This window comes from Mytilus trossulus, chromosome 6 (genome assembly GCF_036588685.1).
Source record: "Mytilus trossulus isolate FHL-02 chromosome 6, PNRI_Mtr1.1.1.hap1, whole genome shotgun sequence".
Lineage (NCBI taxonomy): Eukaryota > Metazoa > Mollusca > Bivalvia > Mytilida > Mytilidae > Mytilus > Mytilus trossulus.
The window spans coordinates 70,718,633-70,746,356 of record NC_086378.1 but is presented as its reverse complement, the minus strand read 5'-3'; the positions used below and the strand labels follow the sequence as shown (position 1 = coordinate 70,746,356).

The 27,724-nt window shown below is 32.3% G+C and overlaps 1 protein-coding gene across 1 annotated transcript in view; it reads left to right on the top strand.

Moving 5' to 3' along the window:
• The window catches only part of LOC134722970 (myosin-7-like), a 51,131-nt gene that overhangs the window by 4,366 nt on the left and 19,041 nt on the right, over positions 1-27,724 (top strand). The window contains exons 2-15 of the mRNA XM_063586603.1: positions 3,332-3,565; positions 5,416-5,753; positions 10,634-11,041; positions 11,727-11,978; positions 12,294-12,389; positions 13,063-13,311; positions 14,346-14,435; positions 17,999-18,077; positions 18,601-18,669; positions 19,157-19,192; positions 20,978-21,007; positions 22,511-22,528; positions 22,888-22,905; positions 27,341-27,358. Coding sequence (XP_063442673.1) covers positions 3,332-3,565; positions 5,416-5,753; positions 10,634-11,041; positions 11,727-11,978; positions 12,294-12,389; positions 13,063-13,311; positions 14,346-14,435; positions 17,999-18,077; positions 18,601-18,669; positions 19,157-19,192; positions 20,978-21,007; positions 22,511-22,528; positions 22,888-22,905; positions 27,341-27,358 — 1,935 coding nt within the window. The remainder of the gene's footprint in view (positions 1-3,331; positions 3,566-5,415; positions 5,754-10,633; positions 11,042-11,726; positions 11,979-12,293; positions 12,390-13,062; positions 13,312-14,345; positions 14,436-17,998; positions 18,078-18,600; positions 18,670-19,156; positions 19,193-20,977; positions 21,008-22,510; positions 22,529-22,887; positions 22,906-27,340; positions 27,359-27,724) is intronic.

Genomic DNA, 27,724 nt, shown 5'->3' with positions numbered 1-27,724 from the left:
GTAGACTCAAAGTTTGATAGCATTTTTTGTTTTGTTTTGATATTAATACTTTATGAGAACACCCCCTCCCCTTTTCCCGTACATTAAGAGTTTAATTCATTATTTGTTTATATCAGTTTTCTTGTTGCTCAGATAAACATACAAGCATTAAAAAGAGTGAAGATCTATCATACATCTATCTTATCAATGTCGGCTTGAAGTCAAGAGAATCAGATCCTTTAATAAATTATTTAATTATTTAGATTATTGCATATAACTACTATGAGATAAAAGAATTCTGAAGCAGTTCTGTCTGTACCAAGTTGAAGTTGGTCTGTTGAACTGTTAAATGCTTTTCGGGATTCCTTTTGTCCTTTTTTAGCTCACCTGGCCCGAAGGCCCAACTGAGCTTTTCTCATCACTTGGCGTCCGTCGTCCGTCGTCCGTCGTCGTCGTTAACATTTTACATTTTGAACTTCTTCTAGAGAACCACTGAATGGAATGAAACCAAACATAGCATGAATGTTCCTTATCAGGTGCTGACCAAGTGTTGTTACTTTGTAGCCGATCCATCATCCAAGATGGCCGCCAGCGGGGGACTTAGTTAAACATAGGACCCTATGGGAAATGCATACAAATGACTTCTTCTAGAGAGCCATTGAACGGAATGAAACTAAACATGGCATGAATGTTCCTTATGAGGTACTGACCAAGTGTTGTTACTTTGTAGAGGATCTATCATCCAAGATGGCTGCCAGGGGGGGGGGACTTAGTTTAACATAGGACCCTATGGAAAATGCATACACATGACTTTTTCTAGAGAACCACTTAAGGAATGAAACCAAACATGACATGAATGTTTGTTATGAGGTGCTGACCAAGTGTTTTTACTTTGTAGCCGATCCATCATCCAAGATGGCCGCCAGCGGGGAACTTAGTTTAACATAGGACCTAATGGGAAATGCATACAAATGACTTCTTCTAGAGAGCCACTGAATGGAATGAAACTAAACATGGCATGAATGTTCCTTATGAGGTGCTGACCATGTGTTGTTACTTTGTAGCCGATCTTCATCCAAGATGGCTGCCAGGAGGGGACTTAGTTTAACATAGGACCCTATGGGAAATGCATACAAATGACTTCTTCTAGAGAACCACTGAATGGAATGAAACCAAACATGGCATGAATGTTTCTTATGAGGTGCTGACCAAGTGTTGTTACATTGTAGCCGATCCATCATCCAAGATGGCTGCCAGGGGGACTTAATAGTTTAACATAGGACCCTTTGGGAAATGCATACAAATTACTTCTTCTAGAGAACCACTGAATTGAATGAAACCAAACATGGCATGAATGTTTCTTATGAGGTGCTGACCAAGTGTTGTTACTTTGTAGCCGATCCATCATCCAAGATGGCTGCCAGGGGGGACTTAGTTTAACATAGGACCCTATTGGAAATGCATAAAAATTACTTCTTCAAGAGAACCACTGAATGGAATGAAACCAAATATTGCATGAATGTTCCATATGAGGTGCTGACCAAGTGTTGTTACTTTGTAGCCGATCTATCATCCAAGATAGCTGCCAGCTGGGGACTTAGTTTAACATAGGAGCCTATGGGAAATACATACAAATGACTTCTTCTAGAGAACCACTGAATGGATTGAAACCAAACATAGCATGAATGTTCCTTATGAGGTGCTGACCAAGTGCTGTTACTTTGTAGCCGATCCATAATCCAAGATGGCCGCCAGCGGGGACTCAGTTTAACATAGGACCTTTTGTGAAATACATACAAATGACTTCTTCTAGAGAACAACTGAATGGAATGAAACCAAACATGGCATGAATGTTCCTTATAAAGTGCTGACCAAGTGTTGTTACTTTGTAGCCGATCCATCATCCAAGATAGCTGCCAGCGGGGGACTTAGTTTAACATAGGAGCCTATGGGAAATACATACAAATGACTTCTTCTAGAGAACCACTGAATGGATTGAAACCAAACATAGCATGAATGTTCCTTACGAGGTGTTGACCAAGTGCTGTTACTTTGTAGCCGATCCATAATCCAAGATGGCCGCCAGCGGGGGACTTAGTTTAACATAGGACCTTTTGTGAAATACATACAAATGACTTCTTCTAGAGAACAACTGAATGGAATGAAACCAAACATAGCATGAATGTTCCTTACGAGGTGCTGACCAAGTGTTGTTACTTTGTAGCCGATCCATCATCCAAGTTGGCCGCCAGCGGGGGACTTAGTTTAACATAGGACCCTATGGGAAATGCATACAAATGACTTCTTCTAGAGAACCACTGAATGGAATGAAACCAAACATAGCATGAATGTTCCTTATGAGGTGCTGATCAAGTGTTGTTACTTTGTAGCCGATCCATCATCCATGATGGCCGCCAGCAGGGAACTTAGTTTAACATCATTGCATGAATGTACCTTATGAGGTGCTTAACAAGTGTTGTTACTTTGTAGCCGATCCATCATCCAAGATGGCCGTCACCTGGGGACTTAGTTTAATATAGGACCCTATGGGAAATGCATACAAAAGTCTTCTTCTAGAGAACCATGGAATTGAATGAAATCAAACATAGCATGAATAGTCCTTTCCTTATGAGGTGCTGGCCAAGTGTTGTTACTTTGTAGCCAAATTTTATATGATTTCAAAAACCCATGTAGAGTCAGGTGAGCGATACAGTCTCTTGAGAGCCTCTAGTTTGTATTCTTGAACATGCATGAAATATTTGTTACTGAACATCCTGCAGCGAGCCAACAATCTATTAAAACCTTATCGATTAGTAATGGTTGTGTAAAGGTATAAACACTTATTCGGGTAAAGTATGAAAGTAAACTGTAGTACTCTTTTTGAACATAATAGTTCCTACGCATGAACTCTGTAATTTTGATAGTTTTGATATGATATGAAAGAATAAGAATTAGGATCAATGCACTTATTGAATATTTCTTTGAATAAATGAAAAACAAAATATGAAACCAAAATAAGTGTGCATATTTACCCTGTTCTTCAAATCAATCAAAACACTGTATTCAATTTTGAGTGTTTCGAGCACAAATTGTGTACTTTAGTCTAACCAATTGATAAAATTTAATGACCGAAAGCCTATGATTACTAGATTTTGTATTAACAAACTTCCGGAACCTGTGCGCTGTAATAAGCAAGTAAAGGTATTGTGAATTTTTCAGCAAAAGTTAGGAAGAGGTATTATTTTGCCGACATGATTGCCACTTCATACGACAAAATAGCTGTAAATGCTGAAAATTATAGAATTACTTTGTACAATTAATCAATTTTAGTTCAATTACATTCTTTTTACAGGGTATGGCTCTGGGACAGAAACACATACAGTTATAACAGCGAAGACTAAAATTTTAAAAACACCTGGAATCATAAGAAAGGAGGAACCGACACTTGAAGGTTGTGCCAAGGCCTGTCTTGAGGCGATTAACATCAAATGCCATTTTTTCAAGTTTGTAAATACTACAAAAAGTTGCTACTTATCCGAAACTGATAGAGCAGAAGTCCGTCAAGTTGTTGACGAGGACTCACACCGTAAGTATACACTGATTCGACACTTTAAATATTCGATAAAACGCTTATTAACTTCACTACTTCACTCCAGGAGATTCGTGTACAAATCATAGTTTTATCGTAATTTTTTTTTGTGTTTTTAAATCTCTCCAGTATAGAAGCCATTATGTGACTGAATATAACGTTTTATAAAAAAAAACTTAGGTTCTTAGCCAAAGAGAAGTTTTATAGTCCTACTGTAAATATATAAAAAGATATATTATACAGTTTCGCTAACTACTTTAATTTAGATATGTCATGGGTCCCCTAAAGTAAGTAAAGTGAGGAATAGCCTCGACTCAACTGAACCTTTGTATGCCCCATATATGGGCATTAATGTTTTCTGGTCTGTGCGTCCGTTTGTTCGTTCGTTTGTCCGTCCGTCTGTCCCGCTACAGGTTAACATTTTTGGTTAAAGTTTTTGGTCGAGGTAGTTTTTGGTGAAGTTGAAGTCCTTTCAACTTGAAACTTAGTACACATGTTTCCTATGATATGATATCTCTTATTTAAATTAGAGTTCTTACTCCCAATTTCACGATCCACTGAACATAGAAAATGGAACAGACGACATTATGTTCCGATCATTTAAAATGTTGTGTATGCCGGTTGGGCTGGGTGGCGTTTTTTCTTCTCTCTTTCGGGTCAAACTTTATAAAAAAATACTTACTATTCTTTTAATTACTTTTTTTTTTTTTAAAACTCACTGTTAAATCTATTTCCCTCTAATTTTCAAAGAAAAATAGTATTCTGTCACTTCCCTACATAATTATTTCCCACAAGATATTTTGATTCAAACAAAAACGATACTACTAACGGAAAATACCGATTTCATTGAACAGCAACTCCTTTGAAACCATACAAAGTCAGAAATATTTGTTATATGACGTATAATGTACTGTTTTGTACTTCCTAAATTTGTCATTGAAACAACCTTTTATCAACAGAAAACGTCTTTCTTTTTTTAGAAAATAACCCAATTATAAGACCGTTATAAATCCGTGTCTTGTACACTTTTGTTCATTCTCAGTTGACGTTCTGCACGCGAAATTTAAAAAGTCTTTGTTTCAATACTTGCCATATCTTACCTCGCGATTTCGCGGACATCTTATAGTTTATTAAAAATATGACGCTTTGTAAATAAACACATGCTCTAAATCCAATACAATTTGTTTGCATCTGCGTATATTGACAACTTCAGAATAATGATTTTTATCAAATTGGCATGCACTAAAATACTTCATTAACTTAAATCACTTCCAAACTCTTAAATGATGCATTGCACATGTTGTACTTTATAATGTCTATAATATACTGTGTTGCAATTCAAGATTGAAATATTTGACCTAGATCCGACAACCGTTCATGCTGGCTGTTAAAAAGACGTCCCTCTGAAAAATCACTTTGCCAGTCGTTTACTTGTTTACAAACAAAAAGGGGGGTATATGGAAGAGCCTGCACAAACGCTCTACACTTATACACATTGGACCTAGAAAATTCAAATAATCTTAATTGTCCCAATCGTAATCGAAATAATTGATGCAAGCTATACTGTATTGTAGTTTTAACATGGGTAGGCATTATATTCGTGTTATTTTAGCCCTTACTATCGCTAGGGCAAAAAAATTCACGAATATAATGCCTAACCATGTTAAAACTACAATAAAGTATAGCTTGAATCAATTATTTCTGAAACAATTGTACCACAAAATATGAGGTGACGAAGCTTTACATCCAATTAAAAGACAGGTTTAAACTAATTTCACTCTTATTCACAAAACGCGTTTTTTTTAAATGCATGTTGTTTTATTGACAATTTATGTTATTTCTTTAAGATATGGCCCCAAATGGTGCAATGGGAGGAAGCCACAAACACAAGACAAGCAGTGCAAACGGACATCACAAACAAGGAAACGTAAAACACAAAACAGACAAAGTAAGGATCGGACGCAAAAAAATAAAAAGCACCAAACACCTACAAGGCAGAAGACCCAAAGGAAAAATAATAAGGCATAAAGCTTTAAAACATACAGCTTCCGAAAATGATGAACAGCAAGAAGACAAAGAGCCCAAAAACGGAGAAAGTAAAGATTTAAAAAAACAAAAGGCAAACCTTATGAAGCATATGCATGAATATGTAGATAAAATCAAGGAACATGTTGAAAAATTGAAAGTAAGCAATGTTATGTATTAGTTTGGAAATTGTTTTGTCAAATATATTATAGTGTATTCTTGTCGTAAGCGTTTTACCATTCAGCTTTTTTATATGAGACGCTACTATTGATTTAGTTATTTTATTTTATTAACCGGATTTTTGTGATTGAAATGTCGGTTATTGATTTGGGAATGCTCGGCGGGCGGACCGGCGGGCGGACAGTCGGGCGGGTGGGCGGTTTCAATCAAATGTTGTCCGTGCATTGACTCATGAATCGTTCAACCAAAGCTTTTAAAATTTTAATATGTTGTTACTGACAACTAAATGAAGGTCAAATTCAATAATGGGGATTTTGACTTTTACCGTTCAGGAGTTATGGTTCTTGAAAGATTGAAAAATGGCGTTTCCAGTCGTGTCCGTGCATTTACGCATGAACTGTTCTACCAAAGCTTCCAAAATTTTAATATGTTGTTACTGGTGACAAAATGGAGGTCAAGTTCAATAATGATGATTTTGACTTTTACCGTTCAGTAGTTATGATTCTTGAAAGATCGTAAAATGGCGTTTCCAGTCGTGTCCGTGCATTTACGCATGAACTGTTCTACCAAAGCTTCCCAAATTTTAATTTGTTGTTACTGATGATTAAATGGAGATCAAGTTCAATAATGACGATTTTGACTTTAACCGTTCAGGAGTTATGGTTCTTGAAAGATTGAAAAATGGTGTTTCCAGTCGTGTCCGTGCATTTTCTCATGAACCATTCCACCAAAAGCTTTGCAAATTTTAATATGTTGTTACTGATGACAAAATAGAGGTCAAGTTCAATAATGACGATTTTGACTTTTACCGTTCAGGAGTTATGGTTCTTGAATGATCGTAAAATGGGTTTTCCACCACGTTGTTGCATTATTACTCACGAACCATTCAATCTAAGCTTTTCAAATTTTAATATGTTGATACTGATGACAAAATAGAGGTCAAATTTGATATTGACGATTTTCACTTTCACCAATCATCAGTAATGGTTCTTGTGATATTGCCACGACACAAATAAATGCTAATAAATCCGGTTTGCGGTCGTTGTGACAGCCTCTTGTTTGTATGTAGAATCTAAAATTTGTAAAATGCATAACATTTGAGGACATTACATGTAAAAAAAGGGAAATCTAGCGACTTTTATAACTAAATTATACTAAATTTACGGGGTGAATCATGAAAACATGGATATTTTGTATACTTGCGATATGTGTTTGCTTAGACACATTTTAACCGGAGTCTGGACTAATACATCGTTTCCATGCTTCCGGTGTCATATGGTATTTTGAACCCCATAAAAAGTGAACTCAGGGTGGGTCATTATACCGCATGGTATTTGACCCCATATGGTATTTTTACCCCTCCAGCGGTATATTGAACCACCGTGTTTTTGATAAATAGCATTGCAGACAATCTAATTTACAATTTGTTCGCCCAATAGCTTAGTATAATTTTTTTGAATGGGGAGGTTTTTAGTAGGGAGTTCAATATACCGCAGGGGGGTCAAACTATCATGGCTAAGGAAAATTTTCAAAACATCTTTTCAATCTTGTTAAATACAAACAAACTATCTTTTAAATGATTGAAAAATGTAATGTCAGCCATGTAGTTGAGAGGAGAAATAATGAACTGAAGAAGGCCAATGGCCGAAACGTTTTCAAACATTGGTTTATTGATACAATTATACAAATAAACTACTTTAATATTGCAGTATTATTACTATGTTAAGGAGTTATAATAGCTGTATTTTGAAATGAGAGGTCTATAGTAGGGGGTTCAATATACCGCAGGGGGTCAAAATACCATGACCAAATTAAATTTTCAAAACATCTTTCCCATCATATTATATACAAACAAACTACTGATTGGAGTACATGTATTATTATTATGTAAAGGATTTAGAATAGCTGTGTTTTGAAATGAGAGGTCTATACTAGGGGGTTCAATATACCGTAGGAGGGTCAAAATACCATGGCTGAGTAAAATTTTCAAAACATCTATTCGAACATTTTAAATACACAACAAACTACTTATTGGAGTATTTTGACTAGGTTTAGGAGTTAGAATAGCTAGAAATCAAGGTCTATTGTAGGAGGTTCACTATACTATGGTAAAGGGGGGGGGGGGGGGGGTGTCAAAATGCCATGGAAAAGCAATCATTTTCAAAACATCTTTCCAAGCAAGTAAAATACATACAAATTACTTATCAAAGTATAATTACTATGTGCAGAATTTTAATACAATAGCTAGAATTTTTAAAGTAAAAGTCTATAGTAGGGGATTCAAAATACCATGGTAGAGGGGTCAAAATACCATGGCAAAGTAATATTTTCAAAATATCTTTTCAAGAAAGTAAAATACATACAATCTACTTTAAATTGGAATGTTTATTTCTATGTATAAGAGTTTTTACAGCTGTGTTATTTGCTTGAAAGGATAATTTGAAAATTTTAGTTTGCCATGGTAATTTGACCCCAACCATGATATTTTGAGCCCCTACTGTAGACCTAACATAAGCAACACGACGGGTGCCACATGTGGAGCAGGATCTGCTTACCCTTCCGGAGCACCTGAGATCACCCCTAGTTTTTGGTGGGGTTCTTGTTGTTTATTCTTTAGTTTTCTATGTTGTGTCATGTGTACTATTGTTTTTCTGTTTGTCTTTTTCATTTTTAGCTATGGCGTTGTCAGTTTGTTTTAGATTTATGAGTTTGACTGTCCCTTTGGTATCTTTCGTCCCTCTTTTAATTAAAAAAAATCGAGCTTCTGTAACTCCTTCATACAGTTATTATTCTCCAATAAGTAGTTTGTGTGTATCTTACTTGCTTGAAAAGGGAATTTGAAAATTTTACTTTGCCATGGTATTTTGACCCCAAACCATGGTATATTGAACCTACTATAGACCTTGGATTTCAAAAAAATCTAGCTGTTATAATTCGTTTACATAGTAATTATACTCCAATAAGTAGTTTGCTCTTCAACTTTGTATTTGTTTGGCTTTTTAACTATTTTGATCTGAGCGTCACTGATGAGTCTTATGTAGACGAAACGCGCGTCTGGCGTATAAAATTATAATCCTGGTACTTTTGATAACTATTGTATGTATTTTACTTGCTTGCTTGAATAGATATTTTGAAAATTTTACTTTGCCATGCTATTTTGATCCCCATACCATGGTATTTTGTCCCTATTATAGACCTTTGATTTTGAAAATTGTGGCTACTGTAACTCCTTCACATAGTTATTATTATACTTTGTGAGTAAGAACTCACACATCATTTATTTACATATTTACACATCAATAACCTCTAGAAAAAAATGTGTTTAATCCTTATAATTCTTAAGCCAAATATTCGCGATTTTTTATAACATTTTTTGTGTGTAAAGGCTATCTAGGATACTATAAGTTCTATCCAGCACATGCACAACTGACAGGTCGTTACTTAGGAGTTTGCCGCGATATTGAATTTCTGAAATCCATTAATGTTCTATAAATGCAATTGAATCTAAAATAGAATAGCACCTACCTCCAAAACTTCACTTTAATGCGATATTATCCGAATTTGAAGCGTAGACAGAACGAAATCATCTTTCCCTTGAAAGTTTTTATTCGTATGACGTCGTATTTTGCTATGACTTTAATTCGCCGGTTAAACCATTCATGAAATTTTGTTTAAATTTTATTTTTTTACTAATGAAGCTTTAGTGCATTTTTTTTATTTCTTTTTTTTCTTTTAATATATCATGCATTAGAATCGCTGCAACTGTTATGCATTTTTTTTTATTTTAATTTGCCGAAAATCCCAGTATCCCCAAAAGAGTGTGTACCGTGGATAAATAAATTACGAAAGTAGTTACGGAAACATGGTTTATCGAAGTGTAAACCGAGAGAAAAATTCTTATTGACCAATCCAATGCAAGTATATGCAAATCATATAAGAATTATTCTCCAATAAGTAGTTTGTATGCAATTTGCTTGCTTGAAAACATATTTTGAAAATTTTACTTTGCCTTTGTATTTTGAACCCCCTTCTATAGACCCGTAATACTAAAAATTCTAGCTACTGTTACTCTTTTACATAGTTATTATACTTCAATAAGCAGTTGGTATGTATTTTAGAAGCTTGAAAAGATGTTTTGATTTTTTTTTTACTTTTTAGATTAACTGAGAAATGATAATTTGATCCCCTCCCCCTTTTTTATCATTGGAAATCATAACTTAAGTCTACCATTCTATGTGAATGTTTCAAATTTCAAATAATTGAAGTGTCAAAACTAGTTGTCAAGTTATAATGCTTTAAGAAGTTTTTTTAATTAAATTTTGTTGGTTAAGACTTCAGAGCACTTATACCAAGCAAGCACATATTTCTCTTTTAATCTATCATGGAAAATTGACCTCCCCTTCTTGTATTAATGATCTTTAATTTTTATGAGCTTTTATTTATTGTAAAATGTTCAAAATTAATCATCTAGAATGATAAAAAAAGGTGTGTTCAATTTACAATAGCTGTTTTTTGACACCGGGGTCAATTAACCATGGGGTTCAAAATACCATATGGCATCGGTTGGGATTATTTATCACAGGAAACATGTCCACCGATTCAAAATTAGTCACTTTTAATCAACAATTGTTTTCACATTTTAAGACCATTCTTTTTGGTTACTACTCATCGAAAGGTCTAAATAGCTTTAAAATGCAGTCTTCGAATAAGTATATAACATACAAAATTGAAAATTAAAGAGTCTAAAATCATATATACTATTGTTTTACAGCTTAACTTTATTGAACTGTTTTCTCGGCAACCAGTAACAAATTTTATATTCTTATCATTCAATTTGATTATGTTATAATTTCTTTGCAGGAGGCAAAATCAAAAATCACCAATTTGTATGATGATGTGGAAGGAATTAAAACTACCGTTAAACATCTCACGCAAAAATACAAAGCAGGAGAAGGCTCAGTACATACGTTACATAAGTTCCTTCATAAAGCTTATAAAAAAATAGATGAAAACATAGAAACAATTAACCAAACTGCGGTATCTCAAAAACATCTAATGAACATAGTCAAGAAAATGAAGGATACGTACGAAAAATTATACACTTATACAGAAAAGTTCAATTCTTCTACTAATGACATAAGGTCAGAACTTACAAAGATAAGAAAATTTGAGAAGTCGTTAAAAGCACATTTAGATAAAATGAAGAAAAACTCTGACAAAATCGCCACACAGATTGCAAAGATTAAATCCTCAATAAATGGCACCAGTGTAAGTATATACTCTACTTTTATCTTTTGAAACAAGAGTTTAAGATATAATGTTCATAGGTCGTCTTTTCGAAAGTTAAAGGATGCCAACATGTTTTGGTTGACCATTATTGAATACCTGGCCAGTTGGTTTCATATGACCACGGATATGCTCTAATTATCGCATCCACAATCACGCACTCTTTTCCTCGATTGTGGTATTTCGAATGACACTTATCACTGTGTTGTACCTTCCAGACACTAGTCCTGGTATCTACTATGAGTTTATTTATCACTGATTGTGTACTTTCAAGATACTTATCATTGAATTTTTACTTTCCAGACACTAATTTAATTTTCACTTTCCCCGAACAAAATAACAAGCTTTACATGTAGAACAGGATCTTCTCGACCATCCAAGAGCATCTGATATCGTCCCTACTTTTCAAATTAACTGGTCTAATTTAAAATGGACATTTATATTAAGAAAATCACGTGTGATGTCCCTTTGTTCATCTTATATGGCCTTTTCGTGAATAGTTTTAATCAAATATATATATGAGCAACTGCTTTAACCACAAACAGATATTTTACATACTTTGTAAATAAAATTTTTCACAATATATCTTTTTAATCAAAGCCATGGCTAATATCTGAAAATGAATGACAAGATCTCAAAATAATCCGTTTTTTATTTTATTTTGTAGGATAATGAGACCGTTCAGAAAATAAAAAATAACCAAATAATGATAGTAAAAACGATCATGGGAATACACAGAAAAGGGAAGTCTTTCGGAAAGCATTTGAAACAATTCCATTCTAAGATTGGTCGAGTATGGGCTGCAATGAAATCAGGTTACAGGAGACACAGATATTTAAAGGATAGACTGAAAAAACTGACTGATTTAGTAGAAACTCTTAAGAATAAACCTGTAGTAAGGGTTAAAGGCGATTCACAGGTAAGTTCTTGTGAGCTCTTTAACTATAGTCAGCTATTACGAAAGGCACACTATCAACAACACATTTAACAAGTCCTTAGTTTCGAAGGACATTTAGGCAGACCTTAGAATAAGGACGGTTGTCAAATCGGGACAAATAAAAAGAACAAAGGTTAATATGCCAAGTTTCAGATTTAGAATTAAACTGCTGTCATTATTGCAATAAGTTATAGTTACAAACTAAAAAGAAATTCAATATTGATTCAATAGATTTAAAGATTCTTTATGAATGGCACTGCAATTTATTTTTCTTTGTCTGTTTACTTTATATTGTAGATGTCAAAGGATTTTAATACGAAATATGCAGAATTATCTAAACTGCAGACAGTTGTTATGGGCAGACTTAAACTGATGGAAAAACAGCTGAATAAGGTATTTCATTATACAGTATAGACTTGCGTATTTATAATGAATTTGTCAGAATTCTTTTGCTTTGAACCTCGTAATGAATGTAAATCCAGAAAAGCGCTTCGGAGGCATAAACTTTAAACTGTGTTCTTTTCATCTTCTGTAGTACTGGGTCGATACCTGGACACCTAGGTTTACGTTTCATCAATTTCTGTACGGACATGATTTATAACAAGACTTTTCTAAAAATGTCCTTTTATAAGTTTTGAAATGATAAAGAAACTAAGGTTTCCGCTCCCTCATGCACATTTGACCTTATATTGATCTGGCTATCGTTGTGTCATAAAGCTCTTCAACTGAATCGGTTCTTATATATCATTGGCTTCCAAATATTCGAGCTTTACTGATGAAGGTTAATCAAGAAAATCACATTAAATTTATAATGTGTTGTTTTAATTTATTGATTATGGTTAAATATTATTACTGATTGTATGGGAGCATTATTACTCAAACATTTACACCTTGATATGAACGAAATGTAAGCAAGATATCTGATCACAGTCTTACTGGTTAACCGTTATGTTCTAACATTATATGTTATGATAAAAAAAATTCTGCAAAACTGTTGACATTTTTTTTAAGTACCATGAATCTATCTTTACTGAAAGATTAAACTGTATGACATCGTTTATTTCAGGGAGGACTAACTGGTAGTATTAACAAATTGAATGAGAGACAACTTTATATTTTCAACAAGCTGAACAATGAGAATGTCAGTCAGAAAGATCAATTGAAAAAGATGGATACTTTAGATAACAAAATTAAGGATTTGACTAAGGCAATGCAAACTAGCAATGCCACCATAAACAAACTTAATAACAAAATTACAATGAACAATCAGAGACGAAAAATGACGGACGCTGGATCTTCTAAAGCAAAACAGGAGGTAAGAACATTATTGTTGTGTGAAAAAATATATAGCATATATCTGAGATCTTGAATTCAGAAACTACTCTTGCAATAATCCATGTTTATACAATAAATATTTAAGAAGTAAATAAAATTAAAATACTTAACTCTTAAAGATATTGCGTATAAAAATCATACGCATTAGACTTATGCAGCTGTGGATATGACTTTTGAAAAAAAATCTAATAAACGATTGTAAGTCCAGCAGATACTTCATATAGATTAAGGATGATGTCAAATATCGCGCATTTTATCAATGCCATCTGCGGTGAAAACACATTATTTACCGAAAATGTCATTTGAAAATATATATGCAATGGATTTTTTGTTACATTTTTCTACATTTTAACTTCAGAAACTGGTAGTTTACTGACTGGGATTCTTAAGCACTTAAAATATTACAAAATCACGACGAACGACAGCTTATTTTTCAATGATACGCGATTTGTTTTCTTGTATAGACAAGTTGACTTTGGAAGACAGAACCTTTTTATTTGTTCACCAAATATTACATGTATTATTGCAAAGTTTGTACGCCAGCTACAGACGAACTTTTTTAAATTGCTATTATGAAAATCGTAGATCGGTATCACATAAATTACTTCAACTGGACAAGATACGAGTACTTATCATTAAGGACTCTACCCTGAAAATTTTATCACGATTGATAGAAACAAAATAGAAAAGGAAAAAGAAGATAGCACTAGTATTTACAACACAGATTAATTAAGACAAGTAGAACCAAATACTTAAGGATTAAACTCGAATAATCCAAAAGAGTTGGAAGCATCTGCTATTCACGTTTTATAAAGGTTAGTAAAACTCTCGTAATAGGTCATATAAGGTGATGTCATAAAGGATTTGTTCAACATTCATTTCTTTCGATAAAAACATATTTCTAGAATACTGCAATCTGTAAGGAATTTGGTGATTTTACTGATATGTTGTCAGACGATTTTCCTTTCATTTTCAACCTTAAAATTCGTATTTATTTATTCCTTTTTCTTAAAGTTGATGTCGACAACAACAAAAGAATACAAACGTTTGAACCATGTTGTGAATGACCTAACGAAACAGATAACCAAGATGAAACACAAGCAGGTATAGAAAATAAACCTCAAGAATATCATGCAACTATGTATCTTTAATTTAATTTTAAAGGTTTAATGGGATTTGTCTCTTTCGTATCCTTGTCATCTTTTCTTTCTTTTGGATCAAATCACTTACCCAAAAATAGAATAAATGATGTTAAAGGATCATTCGTTCATCGACACACAAACAATCCAAAAGGTTCCAAAGGAATATTTGTGATGCGATGTATATATAAAATGTTTCTATATGGGCATCAACTATTTGAGGAACAAATATTTGTTTCTTGAATTTAAAATGTAAATATTTCTTAATATTAAAAATTAAGTAAATTGTTATACTAACGCATATAATACTGCTAAACTAAGTCCAACATGCATGATGCCCTTACATTTATACTTTAGTTGATTTATTTTTGTGTTGTAATGTCAAGAACATGTTAATTATATTCTGATAAATTCTCTCAAGAGCTTATGTTTGTATTGTTTTATGTGAACTGAACCAAAAGTTTTGTATTCGTAAATGTTTACTAGCTTATTATCTTTCGTGTGCTATTGCTGAAATTAACAGAGCGTTATCTTAATAAATACTGAATCATGGAGCACGTTTAAACGTCACTGGTGAGTCTTATGCAGACGGAATGCGCGTCTGGCGTATCAAATTAAAACCCTGTTACCGTTGATAACTCAATAGACAAACATGATACAATAGAACAATGTGCAAATTTTGAAAAAAATCCAGGCGTTCAATTTGATATGAATCAAACTTTGTCACAACAGTTATTAAATAGTATACTTTAAAATCAATTAAAGCTATATTAATTTCATGTTTGTATCTTTTCTGGTTGATCTGTTTTATAGACTTCTATATTGTTATTTTCCCTGAATGACCTGCTCTATTTTACTTGCGTAATCCTAGTGAAAAGTAAATCACTAACAAAACTGAACTCCGAGTAAAACGTTTGGAGAAATGGCATAGGGTTTGACTAAATGATTCGTTGGCAATTCTTTCAGTATCATTGTTAAGAATAATTATTGATATTCTTGTTGTAAGTGATGGAAACTTACTGAAATTGTATGCAGCTGTAATAAAAATAAGGTTTATGCCACTGCTGGTGGAGATTTATTTCCCCGAGGTATCACCAGCCCAGTAGTTAGTAATTTTTGTGCTGACATGAATTATCATTGATATAGTTATATTTATAAATTAACTGTTTACAAAATATAGATTTTTTTAAAGACTAAGGCTTTTCTACCCCAGGCATAGATAATCTTAGTTAGATCTGGCAAAACATTTTGGAATTTTGGTCCACAATGCTCTTCAACTTCGTACTTTATTTGGCCTTTTTTACTTTTTTGGATTCGAGCGTCACTGATGAGTCTTTTGTAGACGAAACGCGCGTCTGGCGTATATACAAAATTTAGTCCTGGTATCTATGATGAGTTTATTGGCTAGTTATAAAACCGGGTTTAATATACCTTTTTTACATAGAAAAATAGCAGTACTAGTCAGGAATATGACAGTTTAAATTATTGTTATCATATTTGTTTGGTGTGTTCGAGCATTTGATTTTGCCATTTCATTAGGGACTTTCCTTTTTTCAATTTTCCTCGGAGTTCAGTATTTTTGTGATTTTACTTTTTTCTTTTCATCATGGTTTCCCTCGAACTTAGCTTCAGTCATTTACTCTTTGATGACCGTCGTCGTCGTCATTAGGTCCATCAAAAGGAAATGATAGATATAGCTATGTTTTTTTCACGAAAACAACATCTACTACTACAAGGAAAAATTTAAAACATTGTAGGACCTATATATATAAAAGTAATATATAGCCCAAGGGTGACTGGGGTATAGAAATATGGTCACTTGGTCTTCTCCCGACCGGCAGTAAAACGCTTGCCGAAGTGGGGCGTCCGTTTGGCTGTGCGGGATGTATCAAGTTCGCAGTCACGTCCGGTCAGAAGGGGGACGTTAAATCCGATGCCTCGTGTAAAGAGAGTGCCACGCTCTTTGCACGTTAAGAACCCTTGCGACAACTCTTTGAGGGGTCCGTAGGTGGCCTGTTGCAAGGCAAAATTTCTGTCCCTATCCAATATACCCTCATTTTCCAGTGGCAGTCCAAATTCCCCCGACCATCATCCATAATGGCCTCTATTACAACAACCTACCTATTGTAATTATTGTTAACTTGTTCTCGTCCTGAATATGCATGAAATATTTGCCACTGGACGTTAAGCAACCAACAATCAATCAATATAGTCTTTGTTTCAGAAAATTTAAAAACTTACCTGAATTTTGATGTGAATAAGTTTCAGTCTGCAGAAATTAGCAAAATAAACAAACACACCAGTTTCATTTGATATGGCCACTCAGTTACACATTGTAAATGACAAATTGTTTGCAGACGTCTATTGTCCATTTATTTTCCTTTCAAATCAATACTACTCACAGTATTTAATATATGAGTGAAGTTTCTCAAACGTCTGCTGGTTTATTAATTCGATAGTGGGAGAGTTGACCGTCTGTGAACTTATAAAGTGATCATAAGTAACGATGTATTTTTTTTTTTACTTATATACTGTTAACCGGTTTTCGCACCGTCTTTTTTTCACGATTTACCAACAAATTTCGCGATGTAACGCAAGGTGAACAACATAAGAAAAATCATAAATGATTTGGAAACTGTAAAGTGTTAATAAATGTTTTTAATTTAAGTTAAGTTGTAAGTTACCAAATTCTTTTTTGTCGGTTCTAATTTTAAACGATTAGTCATGTTTAAAATCACGATAACAAATGAGGAATGAGCTTATATAAGAGTGAATTAAATGATGACAGAACTAATGCATTTTAAGTTAATTTTTCAAGGTCATTATTCTATGCAGTAGATACAATGGGAAATCATTTTAGAACTGATGGACAGATGTTATGTATATAACTGTAACGATTGCTTATTAGCAATATCCGTTATGTCCATTTGGATCATAAAGGACTATCCAAAGATAAAGTTATGATAACTTACACTGATTTTCCTTCAGAAATAAAGTTTTGCTTTGTGGTAAAGATCTGTCGTCTTTAGAAACGATGTTTAAAAATAGACATATCCCCATTTACAAACTTTCATATATTGTCTTCATATTTTGTTCGGATTTCATTGTAATATTCGCACTCGTTTTATTTTCGCGTTTCAAATCATACTGCGAAAATAGCTAAAATTTAGTTTAAAGCACCTCTTGTTTATACTTCGGCCACCCCACAAGTGCGAGGATAAAACCGTGACGAAAAATATAAACGCACGTGCTCCGAAGGTAAACAGAAATAATAAATTCTTAACAAATTTATTGCAGTGAATTCTTTAACAACTGTTAAGGAATAGTTTACCTAATGGGAACGCATATATTAAAAAAAAATGTTTTTGTTGTTAGGCAATGTCGAGATCTGGTCAACTTCGACAACAAGTCCGATCACTTTATTCTCGAAAATATTTCGCTCATGAGATTGCATCTGTTTTTTCTCACTTTCTTTTTTTTTTTTGCATTATGACAAATGAAATCGACTTTCAACATTTTCTTTGTCAGACAAAAACTACAGAACTCACAGCAAATTACAAGAATCTGCTTGAAGAGGTAAAGGGATTAAAAGACAAATTAGGCAATGGTAAGTTGACAATTATTACGATGTGATTGAAAATATTGTTAAAAAGAAATTTGAATTTTCTTCATGTACAGATAGCTTTTTTCCACGAGCAAAATATGTGACTTAAACACAATCGAGTTCTTTCCGAGACAATCTTATAACTTATTATTTTGCACACCAAAATTACGTTGTATGTCAAAATAACAATGAATGATAAAATCTTTAAATCCTTATTCTCCAAATGGCTTGACAAAAATGAGAATTAGACCGAAATAAAGTGACTAGTTGCTCGTTCATAAAAGGCAATACATTTGTGATAAACAAATTTGAACAATCGTCCTGAATTCTCACGCTTAACCATAAGTCCGCAAGCCAAGGCTTGTTAAATTGCTTTCAAGCTTGTAAAATTCTTATCTACAAATTAACAGATTTCAACTAAATATTTGTATAATTGAGCATCGGGCTTGTGGATTTAAAAGTAAATCTCGAAGACTGCAGTTTTACACCGCTTATTTTTTTTTTTATTCATTTCAATATTTTTTAGCCACCAAGACACCTGTGGTCAAGATATTTAATAAGAAGCAAAAGAATACAGGGAAAAGCAGATCAAGAGGTATGTTTATCTGAACCAATCAAAAGTCGGAGTATAACTTCTAAGTTACTGAACTTAATTTGATGACTTTTCAATGATCTAATTCCTTATTTAACCTTGTGAACTGTCGTAGTTGAAACAAAACTTTAACATACTATCCAACTGCGTAGAAGGTGGTAGATTTCCCCGATAAACATAAATATGCAGACATTTAAAAATTGGCTCTTTGAGTTAGATTTCCATTTTTGTTTGTTTTCATAATTACGAAATCGGTTGTCAGTTGTTGAGATGCTAACACTTTATATAAAATATATCTAGTAGTATCTACATAAATCGTAGGTACTAGTATTCTTTTTATAAGAGAAAGAAAAAATGAAAAATAATAATGAAAAAATATATCTTAAACATGATTGCATCCCATTATTACTAACAATAATAAAATTATGTTTAATAAAGTCAGATCCTATTTCAATGTTTTCTCTATCAAAAGCAAATTTGTATCTTTCAGGGACAAAAGCTCAGAACAAAGTTAAACCAAATAGAGGTCAGTATGTTTCGTTTATACTAGTTTTGAGGGTTTAAGTGTTATAAAGTACCGGTTTGCTCCGATCAAAATAGATCTACAATTTACAAATGACATCACGGCAAGAATACTACACTAGTTATAGGATTTTTTGGCATTAAACGACAGTTTTTTTTTTTTTTTTTTTTTTTTTTTTTTTTTTTTTTTTTTATCTCAAAAGCTTAACTTGAAAGGTTAAAAACTGTTAACAGCGAAAAAAATAGATGACGTATAATTTGGTACGCAAAACGTGTGTATTGTCCACAAAATGAACATCAATACAAAAATATGCAAAAATGTCACTATTCTAAAATAAGATCTAGTAATAATCAACCATAAGTGATTTTTATAAAGGGGAAACATAATATCGAAAAATACATTAGTTTCAGTTTCAGTACATTAAATTCATGAATCGTTTTAGTTTTCAGTTTTCACACATATATTGTCGACCAACATAAATACATGAACCGTTTGAGTGGGATTTGCTTTGTTACATATTTGGTCTCAGCTAACTTATATATGCATTGTTTTGGTTGCATTTGACCTGTTCGACATTTAGTTTCAGGCAACTTAATTCATGTGTCGTTTGTGTTGAATTGGCCCTCCCACATATTAAGCGCCCGCCAACTTAAAGTCGTGAATAGACCACTTTCGAGTTCATCCGTCACCGGAAAAAACTCGTCAATTATACGCGCCTTTATCACCGTCATCTGTGCGTTTAGGGGCGTCGTCACTTCCTTACAATGTTGAGCGAGTGGTTGGAAAATTATAATTCTATATTGTACGAATTATTCGGCAAATTGAATTCTGAAAATAGACAATCAACACTGCTGTCATTAGGGAATTGTCAGTAAGTACCTACAGAGCAACCATTATTTCTAGTTTATCCTGTACAAAAACGATCACTTAGACGCTTGATGAACGTAAATAGTGCAGGGATACAGGCGAGCCCCTCTATCTGGTAAATGACGTCATAAAGGCGTGCATAATTGACGAGTTTTTGCCGGTGACGGATGAACTCGAAAGTGGTCTATTGTTTGAGTTGTTTTCGCCCTGCCACGCTTTTAGTTTCAGCCAACTTAAATACATGAATCGTTTGAGTTGTATTAGCACAATCACAGTGTGTTTAATCATACTTGTTTTCATAAAATTGATTAGATAAAAATTGAGTATGGAAATAGGGAATGTGTCATAGAGACAACAACCTGACCATAGAAAAAAACAACAACAGAAGGTCACCAATCTACCTACTTCACTGCTCAGCACGAGGAGTAATAGAGTAGAAAAGCAAACTGGTTGATTTGTCGTTAAACTAGTGTACCATGGAATCTGCCTTCCTAAGAATCTACCGTTCGAATTAGTGAGTTAAAAAAAGTCTTGACCCAAGTCAGGAGCCTCTGGCCTATGTTAGTCTTGTATGATTTTAAATTTTAGTTTCTTGTGTATAATTCGGAGTTTAGTATGACGTCCATTATCACTGTACTATTATGCATATTTTAGGGGCCAGCTGAAGGACACCTACGGATGCGGGAATTCTCGCTACATTGAAGACCCATTGGTTGCCTTCGGCTGTTGTTTTCTCTATGGTCGGGTGGTTGTCGCTTTGACATATTCACCATTTCCTTTCTCAATTTTATTGACTTTGCCTGAAGTTTGACTAAAAAACCCAGGGTTTTTGCTATTGATCTTAAATCTTATTGTGAGTAATACGATATATACGATATATGCATCTTGATGTTGTTATGCATTCTTTAATTTATTTTTCAGTGAAAATTATAAAGAATATTAGACCGAAAGGTATGTTGTCAAGATACATTATGTATGTCTTAGTCTTTTACTGATGTATCTGCTTTTATTTTTACATTTCAATTCCGTTTTATAAGATCATTTTTGGGCATCTTCTTCAACGAATCTTTCACTGTTTTAAAAAGCAATGATGACACAGATTTGCAATTTCAAGACAGAGATAGACCTATGTAACATGTCAATCAGTTTGATTTTTGCCCCAAGGAAATCTTGACTAAAAAATTGTTATTTAAATACTGGAATACTTGCATTTTGGCACGCCAAAAAAGCATTTACACTTTTTCAAGCTTATTAAATCTGTATTGATAACAGTAATTAAAAATATAAACACCAATCCAAATATACATCAATGAAGCTTTTTATGAACTTTTCATTTCTATGTATCCACAAGGAGAGCAGACAAAAGATTATTAAAATTTAAAATTTTCAACATACCTGTCATATCGGTGGTATGCTGCTTTCTTTATCTTCATTGATTTACATATGTATGACTTGCAATTTAAATTTGAAAGAGTATACCATATTTTTGAATTTTGTTTCTTACAAAATGACCTGCAAATTGTGGGCAAATAGATAAAGAAAGTCTCATGGAACTGAACTGTACACAAATGTTTATTTTTAAATGCGATATCAGTATTATATTTTATGACTATTGTTTTATTTTCCATTTAAATCTTATACATAATGCAAGAAACTCTTTTCTTAGGACTTTAAAAGTTATTGGTATTCATTTTTGAACTTATTGTACATAACTAATCGCTTTGTCTTTTACTTTTGAGACCACGGTGTTCGTCTAAACTTTGTAAGATGCATTATCAACAATACATGCATTAATGAGAAAATGTTCAGTGTTTCTGATGATCTAAAAAAATGTATTTTCAATTCGATTATGATAGAGATTTTGTAAAATCCCCTAGCTTATTCATATGGTTTGTACATTTTGCAAGCTAGCTATAAAGATTGCTAGACTATGTACTAGCAGCTAATTTAAATAATCTCAACATTACATTAAGACAAACAATATTTACAGGGTAATATAGTTTACAGAAATTTGATTATGAGTGCATTTCTTACTAACCTATACTTTGAAAACGTTGTGTGGCGTTTGTTGTTGTTTTCTTAACGCTACAAAAGAAGAAACAAATACATCGTTCATTCAGTGTTGAAACTTTTAATAATGCATGCACATATTGTTGGTAAACAAACTTTTAACGAACGTAAAACCAAATACATCGTTTTATCAGGATGAAGTTAGACAAATGTAGCGTTTGTTCTAACAAACGATGAACGACAAACTGTAGACGCATTTTGAACGAGTGCATAGTTTGTTAAAGTTTACGTAAACTTTGCAAACGTATATTAGACAAAAATTATCAAAACATGTGCACGCTTAACCGTTTGTATCGTTTGTGTTAGAAAGAAATGCACCCTATACTGGACTACTTTTTAAATTGTTTAAATCATTTATATTCACATCCTTATTTTATGTTTCAGTGACCATTAAACCAACGGGTGAGACTATTTACTTTGATATGTGATTTTTTTCAATGCATACTTTAGTGTATCTTGGTGTGAGGTCAATAATGTTAACTTATACATAATTATTCATTTTTTTAAATTTAAACCGAAACAGATAAATACATGTTCCAAGATATCTACTTCTTTTATACAAACAAATTTCGTTTCAATTTATATTATTGTTATAATTACAAATACTTTTATTCGAAAAGAAATCAAATAGCATAATCATTTAATGCAAGTATATTGTAAAAGATGTAAAATAATGATTAAACAAGCCTTAAAAACTGTCTTCATTTTCTATTGCATATATTATATCTTTTATTTATTTTATTGAATATCACACGTTTCAGTTACAATTAGGCCAAAAGGTCAGTATATTTTCTCTTTCATTTAAAGTTATTGCGTCTTCCTATTACATTGTTAGTAGGACTGTTGGTAGCCAACCCCGGCCCAGTTACTATTAACTGCTTTTATGTTGAGTTTGTTTATAAGAACGATTGGAAAGTGACATAATGTAATGTCATAGTTATTAATATATCTTTTTTTCTAATTTAAATTTTCATTTATATCTCATCTATTAATAATATTTTACAAAAAAGAATACATTTAGTGTTTAATATTTTGATATAAAGAGAGAGCCATTCAGTGAGCTATGCTGTACATGTTTATAAAACAAATTTATTATTACATATTTGCAGTATAAACGTTCTACATATATTCAAAATAGGATAAAAGGTTTTGGCACAGCTACGAATTATATATATATTTGTAAATAAAAACACGTGATTTCTGTTTATGATATAAAAAAAACTTAACATCTCTCTCTTTATCAAATATTTTCTTAAATCGTCATGTGATGGAAACAACGATAAAAGAAACTGTGCTTCATTTTCTAAAATATCTTTAAAATAATCACAGACTCGCTCCTCTAAAGTAGTAAAAGTAATTTTTCAAATCTCCGAATTCCGATTCTTAAAGTGCCACTCCATATAACTGCAGAACTTATTGAAACTCAGGGTGTTATTTCGTTGATATCTTCATTTTCGTTGTTTAAAAAATTTGCACAGCACACAAAACATTTAGTTCATAAGTTCAAAAACAAACGATTTCTTTATTTCTTACAAATTCAAAATGGTCATCACTACTAATATAAGTGATTAAATTGCTCTGTGAACCTTAAAATCTTGTATTTTATGATTGTAACTACCGGGTAAATATATTCTGTAAATCATTGATAATAATTTGAAAACTATCATATCATGTAGCTGTACTGTGGCTATGGATTAATTTTCAAGATTTTAATAGCCATAGTATATTTACTCAAAAACGAAATTATTGCAGACTTTGTAAACCTTTAGAAAACAGATTCAGATTCAATAGTTTATTATAGTTTTATCACATACATTTTTAATTTTTCTTGGCAAATTAAAACGACGAAAGCTGTGAAATCTTAAAACAATTTTTTTTAATTTATCATTAAATTGAAAAGATTCCTCGTTACACAGTGTACCCATATAAGATCATATAAGAAAAGCTTAATCACATTGTCAACAAAATTCCATTGATCATTGTTAATCTTCTTTTCAATTTTAATTATTATTTTTTTTTATAGTTTTTGTTTCAAACTGTTTGGAGTTGCCTCTAATTTCTTATACCGTATTCGCATGCTCTATATTATTAATGTAATTGTTATACATTTCATAAAAAGGAGATCTGTTTTGAGAAAATTTAATAGTTATAGTAACATGAATAGTAATTTTCCCTTTGACGTTCAAGTGAGTTTACTTCGGTTAATTTTAGGAAAGTGCATCAACTGAATGATTTTTTAGTTATTGCACTGTCAATTGCGCCGTTGACCAAATTTCTTTGGAATATCAAAGAATAGGAGGAGCTTAAATCAGTGCTCTTAACTTCCATCTCAGAGTTGTTAATGCACAGTCTGGCCACGCCTCCTTCGAGAAGTATAAAAATAAAAAATGAAACAAAATGTAGTCTAAATTACTACATTTTCCTATTGTTTTTATTTTGTCAAATTAATAATATACTAAAAAAAAAATGTCGCTGAAAGTAAAGTAATTTTCTCTTTATAATAAAATTCTGTCTCCGCTTATAAATATTTGTGCCTGTGTTAAATCGTAAAAGGCTGGTTATATAACTTAAGGAGTATGTACCCTTGTGTTGAATCAATGCTAACATATGGAAATTTTATAGAAAATCCACAGTCTTTCCCCTTGTACTCTCATATTTGACAATTCGATGCTTGATAGACAGAGGATTATTGCATGCAGTGCTAGCAACGTTTTATTTTAAAACAACTTTATAAATTTTAATATTGATTTAAACAAATATTAGTATGGACACCTTCTAGGGTGCGCTCGACTTTAGTGACTCAGCACGAGATGTGTTTTGGAATTTAAAGGTTGTTTAGGACTTTTTGTAAATAATAAACGCTAGCACATCATAGATTAACAAGTGAGTAATCTATGTTAACATTTTTATAACAAAAAAGCTCTGTATAAATCTTTTGTTTTTTTAAAACCAAATTCTATTTTTCTACTATAATAATGTTTTGTACGGAGTTTCCCCTTCGTATATGTAAAAAATGGGCCATCTCTTTTATTCTTTTTCTTTGCTGTTTTGATACTATAGTAGTTTGAAAATTTCAATTTTGCACAGACCGCAGAAGGGATAATAAACCTTAATGTTCATCATAACGAATGGATAAATATGGCCGTATTTTCAGTACAGACTTATCTGTGCAGTTTGGAAAGTTTTAAGTCCTGTCATCCACTAGATATTTAAAAGTTAAATGTATTATGCATATTAGAATGATAATTATTTTTTTGAATTTTTCTGGCATATTTAGTGCAGAAGGTGTAAAATTAAACTTTAAGTTGGGATAAAACTTTAAGATGTTCCCTCTCAGGTAACATCTGGTTTCTATTGTAATGCTTGTCCTTGATAGTATATTTACTCAAAAACGAAATTATTGCAGACTTTGTAAACCTTTAGAAAACAGATTCAGATTCAATAGTTTATTATAGTTTTATCACATACATTTTTAATTTTTCTTGGCAAATTAAAACGACGAAAGCTGTGAAATCTTAAAACAATTTTTTTTAATTTATCATTAAATTGAAAAGATTCCTCGTTACACAGTGTACCCATATAAGATCATATAAGAAAAGCTTAATCACATTGTCAACAAAATTCCATTGATCATTGTTAATCTTCTTTTCAATGTTAATTATTATTTTTTTTTATAGTTTTTGTTTCAAACTGTTGAGTTGCCTCTAATTTCTTATACCGTATTCGCATGCTCTATATTATTAATGTAATTGTTATACATTTCATAAAAAGGAGATCTGTTTTGAGAAAATTTAATAGTTATAGTAACATGAATAGTAATTTTCCCTTTGACGTTCAAGTGAGTTTACTTCGGTTAATTTTAGGAAAGTGCATCAACTGAATGATTTTTTAGTTATTGCACTGTCAATTGCGCCGTTGACCAAATTTCTTTGGAATATCAAAGAATAGGAGGAGCTGTTTTGATACTATAGTAGTTTGAAAATTTCAATTTTGCACAGACCGCAGAAGGGATAATAAACCTTAATGTTCATCATAACGAATGGATAAATATGGCCGTATTTTCAGTACAGACTTATCTGTGCAGTTTGGAAAGTTTTAAGTCCTGTCATCCACTAGATATTTAAAAGTTAAATGTATTATGCATATTAGAATGATAATTATTTTTTTGAATTTTTCTGGCATATTTAGTGCAGAAGGTGTAAAATTAAACTTTAAGTTGGGATAAAACTTTAAGATGTTCCCTCTCAGGTAACATCTGGTTTCTATTGTAATGCTTGTCCTTGATTTGCATGGACAAGAGATATCTACACATCTTTAGGTGAGTTAAAGGTAGTAATTGAGTGGACGATATCAAATGTTATTCATGTGTTTATTTTTACACCTTCTGCCAGAAGGAAAAAAAATGCCCATCAAGTTCCAAAAACGATTTTATCTTTCTGATATGTTGAATAAAATTTAACTTTTTTGTATCTAGTGGATGCTAGGCCTTAAAACTTTTCAAACTGTACAGGTGAGTCTATACACAGAGTAGTTTTTTTAGGTAAAAATATGGTCATATTTCTCCATTTGAACTTGAATGCTATCACTGTGATTTATTACAAAACAAAAATCCAAAAATAAGTTTGTAATGACATATGAATAGGGAAAATTTCATTCTTTTCATGCATCAAGACCCTTTTCGTGTTTAAATCTGAATTCAAACATTTTTTTTTTTAAACAAACATCTGAATGCTTGAAAAACGAACAATATTTCTGTTTGCTAGGAAGCAATAACTTATTGTAGACTAGTTGCATGATATTTTATTTTAGTTCATTTTGACGTTTTGGAGTTTAGCATGGCCTTCATTGTCACTGAACTAGTACACATTTTTGTTTAGGGGCAATATGAAGCACGACTTCCATTTCCATTCTCAATTCTATTTTGCTGCAAAATTATGTCTAAGAATAAAAACGCGTTTAAGATGTCGAGCTAAAGAGACGCACATTTGGAAGCCATGCACATGATGGATTATAAATAAATTAGTAAATAACTATTTGCATAAATATTTGTATAAATATATACTAACTTATTTCAAAGAATGAAATTGTTGTAAAATGCTCGACACGATTTTGTTTTATAATACAAATACAAATTCAAATCACAAGGGCAAGCAAAACAAATGTTCTAGCTTCTTTCTTATTTTAATAACTGTTTTGCTCTTTTTTATGTTTCAGTTGAAATCAAACCAAAAGGTGAGTATATTTCCTTTAACACTAATTTTATTTCTTCTATTTATTGATCATGAGTTTTTGTATTAGATACTCCATCGAATATCATACACGTTAATGATTACATGTCTCGTTTGATTCAATGAAGAAATGTTATGTTGCAGTATATAGGTGTTGGGAAGTTCTATATACGTGTACTATGTAAGGATTGAATGATCTAATTATTTATTAAATTAACCCGAATCGTCTTGCCTAAAATCAACGTATGGATGTTGTATCCGAGAAAACAATTAATTTGTGCACACTGCTGTCGTTTTGCAAGTATGAGTTTAAAGTCTGAAAATGTTTGATCTGATGGGAGACGAAAGCACAAAACCTATATCTTACCTG